The sequence below is a fragment of the Nuphar pumila genome, chromosome 3 (assembly GCF_984573655.1).
Source record: "Nuphar pumila chromosome 3, dmNupPumi1.hap1.1, whole genome shotgun sequence".
Taxonomy (NCBI): Eukaryota; Viridiplantae; Streptophyta; class Magnoliopsida; order Nymphaeales; family Nymphaeaceae; genus Nuphar; species Nuphar pumila.
Genome location: NC_143251.1, coordinates 79,958,433 through 79,970,880, shown reverse-complemented (window position 1 = coordinate 79,970,880; position 12,448 = coordinate 79,958,433). Strand labels below are relative to the sequence as shown.

The window sequence follows — 12,448 nt, the reverse complement described above, 5'->3', positions numbered from 1 at the left end:
TATTCTTGTGCAATTTGCACGATATGAGATCGCCACAGATCTCTCATCCAGTTATCGTAGTATCAACATTTTGCGCATGTCTTGCAATAATGTGCGATGAACGGGGTATGGGTTTCTCAACAAAACCCCTCCCAAACACTTGCTCATGCCCCCAATCGGGGTTATTCGAGTCATTTTGAAAGCTTAAACCAAAGTTGTAAAACATTTCTCCCAAATGCGCCGACTTGGGAAAGCTTGGTTGCAATTTCGCAACCTAAAAGCGAGCAAACCTTGCTTTGCAAAAATACACATTTGGAAAGCTGGATTCTCGCAAGGAATCCCTTTTCTTTAAAACTTTAGCGCCCATGCACAAAATTCATATCTTTGAAAAAGAGCAAATGGGAAACAGGTAGAAAAGAATACACACTTGCGTGTCGTAAGCAGTACATGTATTATATAATGCGGCATGTGCACATTGCAGCGCAATGGCAAGAATATAAGCAAATAAGTACGTAAGCAGTGCACGTGGTACGAAACCGTACCCTGACTAAATAAATGCGAAAGCAATAGCCTGTGCACTAAAGCGCGATGACAAAGTAAATGACCAAAAACAGTAGTATGTGCACTAAAGCACGACGACAAAGTAAATGACATACAACAGTAAATGCAAAAGCAATAGCATGTGTACTAAAGCGCGACGACAAAGTAAATGACAGAAAGCAGTAAATGCGAAAGCAAAAGCCTGTGCACTAAAGCGCGACGACAAAATAAATGACATAAAGCAGTAAATGTGAAAGCAGTAGCCTGTGCACTAAAACGCGACAGTAAAATAAATGCCATAAAGGAAAGGACAAGGATCACAAAATTGCATTCTTGAGTTAAAATACACATATATATTTGTTTATTTTTGTTTAAATGTTAAATGCTTAATTTAGTTTGTTCATTGTCCTTTGCGCAACTTTTTCCTACCTTGAGGAGTTTCGGGGTTGCAGACGCCTCTGAGTGTAAGTGACAAAAGGCTCGGGCCTCGGGGCACGAACAAGCTGCGAAAAACCAAAAAGGTGAAGACTTAGTCCCATATAAAAAATGTTCGAAAATAAAAGGGGGTCGAGACCCCAAATAGGGCAGGGCTACACCCCTGACCGCCGATCAACAAAGAAAGAAGGGAAGGGGCAAGGTCCCTGCCTGCAGATCTGAGAAAAGAAGAGGGAGGGGTAGGGGCGCAACCAGAGTTACCGAAAGCTCGCTTCCCGGAAACTCGCTTCGGAAGTGCAATACTCCTCGCTTCCGAAACTTCATGGGAAACTCGATTCCCCCACACTTCTTCTATGCTTCTCATACACATGGTTTATGCATACTATATGCTTTTCTCACATTTCTTTTCATCTTTTTCATGCATTTTCTCTCACGCTTTCACTCACTTTCCATGTACTTTCTTTAAATTGGTAACCATCATTGTTAGATTTTAACAAAAATTTAACTCTTTTACAGAAAAATCATGAAATATAAGAATAATCAATTTTATTTTAGTTTTTATTTGTTTCTTGTTTGATTCCATATTACTTCATTTTTTATTCATATTTCGCTTTTAAATTGAAAGTTCGCTTCCCACTTTGAATAAATTTTAAAATGCTTCGCTTTTCGCTTCTGCTTCCCGTTTTCGATTCCTAGTTTGGCAACCTTGGGCGCAGCCCCTACCCGCTGTTTGGTTTGAAAAAGAAGCAGAGGCGGGGGGCACGCCCCTGCCCGCCGATCTGCTGAAGGGGAAAGAAGGGGCAGGGGTGCAACCCCTACTCGTCGGCCACCGGCCGGACAAAAAAAAAATGGGAGGGGGGTTGCACCCCTCCTACTAGAAAGAGGAACCAGGGAGGGGCGGCGCCCCTCCTCGATTAAAAAAGGGAATAGGGGCGAAGCCCCTGCCTGCCGAGAAAACAAGGAAGCAGGGGGTTTGCCCCTGCCTGTCGGCCGAAAAACCCAGGGAGGTAGGGTCGTTGCCCCTACCTGCCGACCGAAAAAGCAAGAATAGAAGACGAAGCAGAAGAAGAAAAAAAGACAATGAGGAGAGGGGGTGGCAGGGGGCATCAGCTCCTGCCAGTTGGCCAGACACAGGCGACGACAGAAGGGTGCCCCTCCTGAAAGTGCACTAGGATCGAGGCAACGAGCACTAGAGGGGGGGGGTGAATAGTGCTTTTAAAAAATTGTCTGCGGAAATAGAATGATTTTGCAAATCTCAAAGCAAACACACAAAAAACACAAGATTTTATCCTGGTTCGGTCTAACCCGACCTACATCCAGTCCCCAAGCAAAAACCGCTTGAGATTTTCTACTATCAACCTTGTAAACTACAAGATCACATAGACCATAACCGGTCCCACTTTCAGTAACAATCCTACTGAAAGCAAACAACTCCTTTACACCAAGGAGTCCTTATTTTTACACAAAAGAAATAACAACTTACAATACAACCTATGAGCCTTCCTTTTGAATGCAAATGAGATGCAATTGGCTTTTGAGGTTGTTGAAACACTCTACTCACGAATTCACTATCTCTCAAAGTGATTTGAGTGAAAAACTGAAGTGAAAAACTCACGTGAGTGAGAAAACAAATACTTGAATGAATAGGAGTGAAAAGCAAGAAGTAATTCAAGGTAATTCTATTGAATTTGATGTTTTTGAGTGTAGAATGCACTCATATTTATAGTTCAAAGATTCCATACGTTGAGAGTATGAAAGGGTATCAAAACTGTCCATTTTGAATGATCAAAACGTTTGAAAAATGAAAAGACACGCCTTTTTGAAGTTTCAGGAAAACGGCAAAATTAGTCGACTGAAACATCAGTTAGTCGACTAATAGTTAGTTATTAGTAGACTGACAGTTATCGTCGGTCGACTGATCTGTTAATCGAGCCGTTTGAAAATCTGAACTTTTGAAACTTAGTCGACTGGAGAAAAGTTAGTGGACTGATAATATCATTAGTAGACTGAAAAACCTTTTAGTCGACTGCTGCTAAAATCTTCTGAAAAACAAACATTCTGTTCGGTCGACTGATAAAAAGCTTTAGTCGACTGCTGCTAAATTTCCAGAAAACAGACATTTTGTCCAGTCGACTGATAAAATCTTCGGTCGACTAATTTGACAAGAATGACTTTTTAGAAAATATGGCGCGAAAGGATTAGTCGACTGGTAAGTCTATTGGTCGACTAATAAACATGAAAATTTAAGAAAAGAGTTTTCAAACAAGATTTTCAAAAGAGTTTCTTTTAGAAAAGTTTTTCTAAAGACTTTTAAGGTGAAATGCAACCTAAATATGCACTCTAAGTAAGGCTCTTACAAGAATCTAAGACTTTTAATGAATTAAACATTTGCACACTAGTCTTCAAAGATTCTTCACCGAATTCTTCAATTTCTTCATAGCCTTAGCTGAAATGCAGTTGATTCCACTTGCTCATCATCAAAACCTTGTACTTGAAGTACCATGCATGGCTTCATTGTCGTAACAATCTCCCCCTTTTTGATAATGACAAACTTAATCAAAGATGAAGCATTTAGATGCATAGATGGAGATTTTACTCCCCCTATCAATATGCTGCAAAACATTAAAAGTTAGCACATTTAAAGCACATATATCACATATTGATTGGTTTGCATTTTCATTCATCATTTCTTCATGCATTTAGAAATACATTCATTCAAAGCTTTTTTTTTCTCTTAATTTTGCATTTCTCATGCAAGATCTCCTGTAATGTAATTGCTATCATATTTTTCTCAAGATCTCCAGCAATTTCAATGTAATGCTATCTTTATCTTTTTCTCCCCCTTTGTCAGAATAAAAAAGAGTAAGGGCAAAAATAGCATAAGCAAAATAGAGATACAAGTTTAAAAATATTACAACCCATAAAGTATGTTTTTCAAAAATCAAAGATCAGAAAAGAGAGTTTAGCAAATCCTTAATGACAGTTACATCCTTCTGAATTGAAGCAAGTTGTTGAGTCACATCTTTACGAAAAGTGTGTTGATGCAGCTCCAAAGCTTCCAGTCTCTGTATAACTTCATCATGGTCTTGATTTGTCGAAAATTTCTTTCTTTTTGCATGAGATGAAGGTGTCGCAGAAGGTGAAGGTTCAGAAATAGATGGTTCATTAGGATCAGATGGTTCAGTTTGATCAACATTTAAGGAAGGCAGATATTTAATTTTCATTCTTTTAAAAATTGTTTGATCAAAGAACTCTTTTTGCTCAATGTACTTTTCATTTGTTAAAGGAACTTTAAAATGTCTAAAAATACGGGTTAAAAGACAACCATAAGGAAGAAATGTTTTTGTTTCCACAAGTTTGTAAAATACACATTGGCCCAGTTGACAGAAATATTTCCAAATAAAACATAAACAGACGCAGATAGATCTGTGGAATAATAATCAAAAGAACCAGTTTTGGGTAGAACATTGTGGGCAAGGATTCGTCGAGCAATGCGTGCACGAGTTTGAAGATTAGTATTTTTAAAAGGAGGGCAGTGAGGAGCTTCTGAAAGAAGAATTTGTTCAAAAACTCTTTCATTATTCAATTCAATAGTGTTGAAAAGAGTGTCTGAAGGTGGAATTTCAAGAATTTCAAATCAAACTCGATTTCAACATCACGAACAAGAGAAGACAAAACTCCAGTTTCATGATTCATTTGTAAATTCGTGTAAAACAAGTGAATAAGAAAAGGATAGTGAAGGGTATCTGCACAAGCATCAAAAAGATGTGAAATACCAGGAAATAATTTTCTTATTTTGTAACGAGAAAACAAGTGAAATAGAACATTTCGGCCTGGTAAAATAGGTAGTGCAGAAATTGATCCAAAAGTGTCATAGAGAAGAGGATTGCGAAGTAATCTTAGTGAAAAACCATGTCTTGAAGTAGGTGTAGGAGGAGGAGAACCTAAACCTTTTGCAGATGCAGACTTCGTACGAGGCATGGTTACCAAAATGTCGGCTTCCAAATGACGTCCGGCAAAGGGAAAAAGCTTTCCGGTGATAAAAAACGAAGGACAATGTGGTGGCTAATCGGCGAGGAGAAGTCAGCCAAAAGGGGATTCTGACAATGCACTGTCACGGCAAGAGAGTTCTGGCGTTTCAAGATCACGACCAGAAGATTCCGGCGTCTCCCTGTTATGGTAAGAAAATCCCGGCGATGATGTTGTCGAACGACACTCCGAGGGTTTTTCGGAAGAGAGAGAGGCAAGAGAGAAAGAGGGGTTTTCGATTTTTTTTAAGGGTTTCGTTTTTAAGAAAAACGAAAAGGTATGAAATGAAACGATACCTCTTTTAAAAAAAAACGGGTTTTAAACACATCCAAGGGGTGTCGGGTCCCTTCATTTAAAATATTTTAAAAAAAAATTAGTCGACTAAAACTTTATCGGTCGACTAAAAAGTGCGACTTTTTCTAAAAATATCATCAGTCGACTGGAAATATATTCGACTAATATGGTGCGATACATTCCAAAACATCAGTCGACTAGAATTTTATCGGTCGACTAATATAGTGCGATTTTGAGATTTTGTTCAAAAATCAGCATTTTTATAAATCCAAAAACGAGCAAATACCTAGTTCTCTCCTAATTCTCATAAAATCTTCATTTTTAAGAGGTTTAGTGAAGATATCAGCATGTTGTTCTTTAGTGGAAATAAAATTTAACGAAATATCTTCTTTTAACACATGATCTCTTAAAAAATGATGTCTAACTTCAATATGCTTAGTTCTTGAGTGCTGAATAGGATTTTTCGAAAGATTTATAGCACTAGTGTTATCACAATAAATAGTTGTTGTGGAGTAATTCAAACCAAAATCTTTTAAGGTCTGTTTCATCCAAAGTACTTGTGAACATGCTAAACTAGCCGCTATATATTCTGCTTCAGTTGTTGAGAGTGATACTGAATTTTGCTTTTTACTAAACCAAGAGACTAAGGAATTTCCGAAGAAATGACAAGTTCCACTAGTACTCTTGCGATCAGATTTACTTCCTGCAAAATCTGCATCACTATATGAAACTAAATCAAAGGAAGATGATTTTGGGTAAAACAAACCGAAATATGAAGTATCTTTCAAATAACGAAGAATTTGTTTTACTGTAGTTAAATGAAATTCCTTTGGATTAGCTTGAAATCTTGCACACATACAAACACTAAACATAACATCAGGTCGACTAGCAGTTAAGTATAATAGATATCCGATCATACCTCTGTAGAGCTTAGTATCTACACTTTTACCATTTTCATCTTTATCAAGAGAAGTAGTTGTACTCATAGGATTCCTTCTTGATTTCGATGAGTCCATCCCAAATCTCTTGAGAAGTTCTTTTGTATACTTAGCCTGATTGATGAAGATTCCTTCGTCAGTTTGCTTTATTTGAAGTCCAAGGAAGTAGTTTAATTCGCCCATCAAGCTCATTTCAAACTCTTCCTGCATAGCTTTAGCAAATTCTTTACAAAGAGAATCATTAGTAGAACCAAATATTATATCATCAACATAAATTTGCACAATAAGAATATCTGAATTAAGATTTTTAATAAATAAAGTGGAGTCTACTCGACCAATGGAAAAACCAGATAGTTCTAAAAAATTTCGTAGTCTTTCATACCACGCTCTTGGTGCTTGTTTGAGTTCATACAAAGCTCTTTTCAATTTGTAGACTTTTTCTGGATATTTCTCATTTTCAAAGCCTGGAGGTTGCTCTACATAAACTTCTTCATTGATGTGTCCATTTAAAAATGCACTCTTAACATCAATTTGATATAACTTGAAGTTCATGTAACTAGCAAAAGCAAGCATCATACGAATTGATTCTAATCGAGCCACTGGTGCATAGGTTTCATCAAAATCTATGTCTTCTTCTTGATTATAGCCTTGTGCCACTAGCCTTGCTTTGTTACGAATGACTTCACCATTTTCATCCAGCTTATTTCGGAAGACCCATCTTGTTCAAATTACTGGATGATCCTTTGGTCTATCAACTAGATCCCAAACATCATTCCTAATAAATTGGTTAAGTTCTTCAGACATGGTTAAAAGCCAAAATTCATCATCACATGCCTCATTGATATTCTTTGGTTCTAATTTAGATATGAAAGCAACATTTGCAATATATTTTTTCAACTGCCTTCTAGTTTGGACACCACTCTTTATTTCACCAATAACTTGTTCATGTGGATGATTAGGAACTTCTTTCCAAACCGGTTGAAGAGGAATATTTTCTTGAGAAGTACTCTCTATCAAGGGTTCTTCTTGAAGTATTGCTTCTTCTTCTTCGCTTAGAGGAATAACCTGCTCACAATTCTCATCAAATGCAACATGTAAAGATTCTTCAATACAAGATGTTCTTTTATTGAAAATACGATATGCTTTACTTCTAGAAGAATATCCAAGAAATATTGATTCATCTGATTTTGAATCAAACTTATCAAGATTATCTTTGGTATTTAACAAGAAACATTTACTACCAAAAATTTTGAAATATGAGATCTTTGGTATACGATCATAATACAATTCAAAACATGTTTTATGTAAAATTGGCCGAATAAGAACACGATTTAAGACATAACATGCTGTATTAATTGCTTCAGCCCAAAAATATTTTGGTAAATTTTTAGCTTGAAGCATGGTTCTAGCACATTCTTGCAAAGTTCTATTCTTTCTTTCAACAACTCCATTTTGTGAAGCCGCTCTAGGAAAAGCAAAGTTGTGAGAGATACCATGTAAATCACAAAACTTTAGAAAAGATTCATTTTCAAATTCACCACCATGATCACTACGAATTTTAATAATAGATGTAGATTTTTCATTTGTAATTCTTCTACAAAGTTTAGAAAATTCTGAAAAAGCATCATTTTTGCTTTTTAGAAAAATCACCCATGTAAACCGAGAATAATCATCTACTACAACAAAAGCATACTTGCTACCATTCAAACTTTGAATTCTAGATGGTCCAAATAGATCTAAATGTAAAAGTTCAAGAGGACGTTTTGTTGAAACTATATCTTTTGCTTTAAAAGAACTTTTGATTTGTTTACCCCTTTGACAAGCATCACATAAGTGATCCTTTTTATATGGTATTCTAGGTAGGCCTCTTACAAGATCATTCTTGGATAATTTTGAAATAATTTTAAAGTTAACATGTCCAAGTCTCTTATGCCATAATCATTGAATTTCATTTGAAACAATAAGACATTTTTCATTAAAAGAGGGTAATTCATCTAGGTATAGTTCATACACATTGTTTCTTCTTTTACCTTTAAAAATGATCTTTTTAGATTGAAAATCAGAAATTAAGCATAAATCATTTTCAAAAGAAACATGAAAACCTTTATCACATAATTGACTAATAGATATTAAATTATGCATTAAACCATCTACTAAAAGAACATTTTCTATCAAGGGAAATCTTGGATTACCAATATTACCAATACCTATCACTTTTCCCTTGTTATTGTCACCAAAGGTGACGGTTCCTCCATCCTTATTTTGGAGGGTGGAAAATAACTCCGGCCTTCCAGTCATATGTTTGGAATAGCCGCTGTCCAATATCCATTTGCTCTTTATGTTGTGTACCTACAACAAAATCAGAAAACAGAGCATTTGACCCCTTTCTATTTTTGGGTCCATGAGAGTTAGTCTTAGGAACCCATATCCATTTGGATTTTGGTTTCCTTTGATAATAAATATTCTTTCTATAAAAGGATTTAGAATAAACATTTCTAGAATAATCATTTCTAGATGCATTTCTATTAGAACTAAAAAGTTTAGTTTTATGAACAAAAGGTTGAGAATAATGTCTTTGATTTTTCACCACATAGTTTGGTCTATTTTGAGTATCAAAGAAGCTATATCCCAAACCGGTTTTATTAACCGAGCATCTTTGAGAACCAAGAAGTTTTTCTAGATTCTCTTGACCATTGGTGAATTTGGTCACTATAGAAAGAAGATCTTTTGACTTTTCTTTAAGACTAAATATTTCATTTTGTAAGAGATTGGTTCTAACTCCAATTTCTTTTATCTCAAGTGCTTGGCAAGAATTTTCCTTCTTGAGATCTTCTATTTCTTGAAGTAACACTTTATTTTGAGAGTCAAGAGTCAATTTTTCAGTTTTTAACTCTTTATTTTTAGAACAAAGGCTCTTAAATTTAGCATATAAATCATTAAATGCTTCAAATAACTCATCATAGTCAAATTGACTTACCGAATATTCTTGTACTACAAAACACATGTTGGCGACTTCTTCATTTGATTCTTCATCGGAAGAGGAGTCACTATCATCCCAACATCCCAACATGCTTGAAATGCCTTTTTCTTCTTGAATTGGTCATTGGGCTTGAATATGAGAAGAGGACAATCTTTCTTGATATGTCCTGCCTTTTTGCAGTTAAAGCACTTTACTTCACTGGGAATGAAAGAATCTGCTTTCTTTGCCTTTCTTTGAAATCTTCCATTTTTGATGAATCTTCTGAATTGTCTTGTGATGAGGGCAATATCTTCATCTTCATCTTCTTCAGAATTTTCTGAGTCAGAAGTAGCCTTAAAAGCAAGAGATTTCTTTTTAGGCTCTTCTTCTTGTCTGTCTTGAAGTTAGACCTCATGCCATTAGGTTACCAACTAAGTCTTCAAGAGTGAGAGTATTGAGATCATTTGCTTCTTCAATAGCAGTGGTTTTTTCTCTCCCATTCAGGAGTTAAACACCTTAGAATCTTTCTGACTAAATCCACTTGTGAATATTCTTTTCCAAGGGATTTCAAAGTGTTAGTTATATCGGTCATTTTAGTTACCATGTCCGATATAGATTCATTTTGCTTCATTTTGAACCATTCAAATTTATGAACTAAAGAAGCAATTTTAGATTCCTTTACCTTTGACGTACCTTCGTGTGTTACGAGAAGAGTATGCCAGATTTCATTAGCTGTAGAGCATTGAGAGATGCGATTGAACTCTACCTTGTCAACGCCACAATATAAGGCATTCATTGCCTTGGCATTAAGTGAAGCAGTCTTCTTTTCATCATCGGTTCATCGGCTGAAATCAGTTGATGGAGTTTGGTACTTTTCTGAAACAACTCTCCAGATATCGAGATCCATGGATTGCAGGAATATTGTCATTCTTACTTTCCAGTATCCATAGTTTGTTCCGTCGAAGAGAGGAGGACGAACAGAGGAACTTCCTTCTTTGTGCTGAGATGTTGTAGTTGCCATGCTAGATGATGGTCAAATCAAAGTAATAGCAAACCTGTGCTCTGATACCAAATGAAAGTGCACTAGGATCGAGACAACGAGCACTAGAGGGGGGTGAATAGTGCTTTTAAAAAATTGTCTGCGGAAATAGAATGATTTTGCAAATCTCAAAGCAAACACACAAAGAACACAAGATTTTATCCTGGTTCGGTCTAACCCGACCTACATCCAGTCCCCAAGCAAAACCCGCTTGAGATTTTCCACTATCAACCTTGTAAACTACAAGATCACACAGACCATAACCGGTCCCACTTTCAGTAACAATCCTACTGAAAGCAAACAACTCCTTTACACCAAGGAGTCCTTTTTACACAAAAGAAATAACAACTTACAATACAACCTATGAGCCTTCCTTTTGAATGCAAATGAGATGCAATTGGCTTTTGAGGTTGTTGAAACACTCTACTCACGAATTCACTATCTCTCAAAGTGATTTGAGTGAAAAACTGAAGTGAAAATATCACGTGAGTGAGAAAACAAATACTTGAATGAATAGGAGTGAAAAGCAATAAGTAATTCAAGGTAATTCTATTGAATTTGATGTTTTTGAGTGTAGAATGCACTCATATTTATAGTTCAAAGATTCCATATGTTGAGAGTATGAAAGGGTATCAAAATTGTCCATTTTGAACGATCAAAACGTTTGAAAAATGAAAAGACACGCCTTTTTGAAGTTTCAGGAAAATGGCAAAATTAGTCGACTGAAACATCAGTTAGTCGACTAATAGTTAGTTATTAATAGACTGACAGTTATCGTCGGTCGACTGATCTGTTAATCGAACCGTTTGAAAATCTGAACTTTTGAAACTTAGTCGACTGAAGAAAAGTTAGTGGACTGATAATATCATTAGTAGACTGAAAAACCTTTTAGTCGACTGCTGCTAAAATCTTCTGAAAAACAAACATTCTGTTCGGTCGACTGATAAAAAGCTTTAGTCGACTGCTGCTAAATTTTCAGAAAACAGACATTCTGTCCAGTCGACTGATAAAATCTTCGGTCGACTAATTTGACAAGAATGACTTTTTAGAAAATATGGCGCGAAAGGATTAGTCGACTGGTAAGTCTATTGGTCGACTAATAAACATGAAAATTTAAGAAAAGATTTTCAAAAAAGATTTTCAAAAAAGATTTTCAAAAAAGATTTTCAAAAGAGTTTCTTTTAGAAAAGTTTTTCTAAAGACTTTTAAGGTGAAATGCAACCTAAATATGCACTTTAAGTAAGGCTCTTACAAGAATCTAAGACTTTTAATGAATTAAACATTTGCACACTAGTCTTCAAAGATTCTTCACCGAATTCTTCAATTTCTTCATAGCCTTAGCTGAAATGCAGTTGATTCCACTTGCTCATCATCAAAACCTTGTACTTGAAGTACCATGTATGGCTTCATTGTCGTAACACCTCCTACCGGCTAAACCAGAGAGAGAGAGAGAGAGAGAGAGAGAGAGAGAGAGAGAGAGAGAGAGGACTCACCTGAGGTGGGTCGTCGACGACTGGTGGCCGAAAAAACAAAAAGAGGGAGATGCAGGGAGGACTTACTTGAGGAAAAAGGGGGCTTGCTGGATGTCACCAGTGAAGGCGCAGGGGAGGAGCTCGGGGTCAGGGAGAGAAGGAGAGCGACTGAGAGGTCGCAGGGTGGTCGGCGAGTCGATGGCCTCTGACAGGCGAGGTCGAGAGAGACCAAGGGGGTTTGTCGGGTTGAGAGAAACGTCTGGGGGGGGGGCACCGGCGTGGGGCTCCGGCGAACTGAAGAGGACGAGGGAGGTTGACGCCGATGTGGGGCTCCAGCGAACAGAAGAGGACGAAGGAGGGAGACGATCGCCAGGGGGGGTTCCTCTTTTGCGAGAGAGGAAACCCTCCCACACGCCTATTTATAGGCATGCAAAAGGGGTGACCCGGGTATGGATCCAGATCCAACTCGGGTCCGATTTTTTTTATTTTTTATAAACGGCATGGGTTTTACAGTGTGTGCTTTCAAAACATTGTTTCTAGGCACAAGCCATTGCTACAGCTCGTCAAAATGTATGCATCTCTTTCAACAAAGACCAATTATAAGCAGAATATCAATTGAATATATGTAAGACTATGTCGACGCTGGCTAAGTGGAAAAAAGGAAAAACAGAAAGAAGCAAATACCAATTGAACAGAATAAGATGGTCATGAAAGAGTAAATTAAATTAAAGAATAAAAGTGATACACTTGAACACAGAAAGAA

The 12,448-nt window shown here is 36.7% G+C and overlaps 1 protein-coding gene across 9 annotated transcripts in view; it reads right to left on the bottom strand.

Moving 5' to 3' along the window:
- LOC149843076 (E3 ubiquitin-protein ligase RGLG2-like) overlaps nucleotides 1-12,448 on the bottom strand; it is a 163,913-nt gene that overhangs the window by 129,714 nt on the left and 21,751 nt on the right. Inside the window, exon 11 of one of the 9 annotated variants that reach the window (XM_089999585.1) lies at nucleotides 896-1,022. The exons of the other annotated variants lie outside the window; for them this stretch is intronic. Coding sequence (XP_089855711.1) covers nucleotides 945-1,022 — 78 coding nt within the window. The 3' untranslated portion in view covers nucleotides 896-944. Of the gene's footprint in view, nucleotides 1-895; nucleotides 1,023-12,448 lie in introns of those variants that run through there. 9 annotated transcript variants of the gene reach the window in all.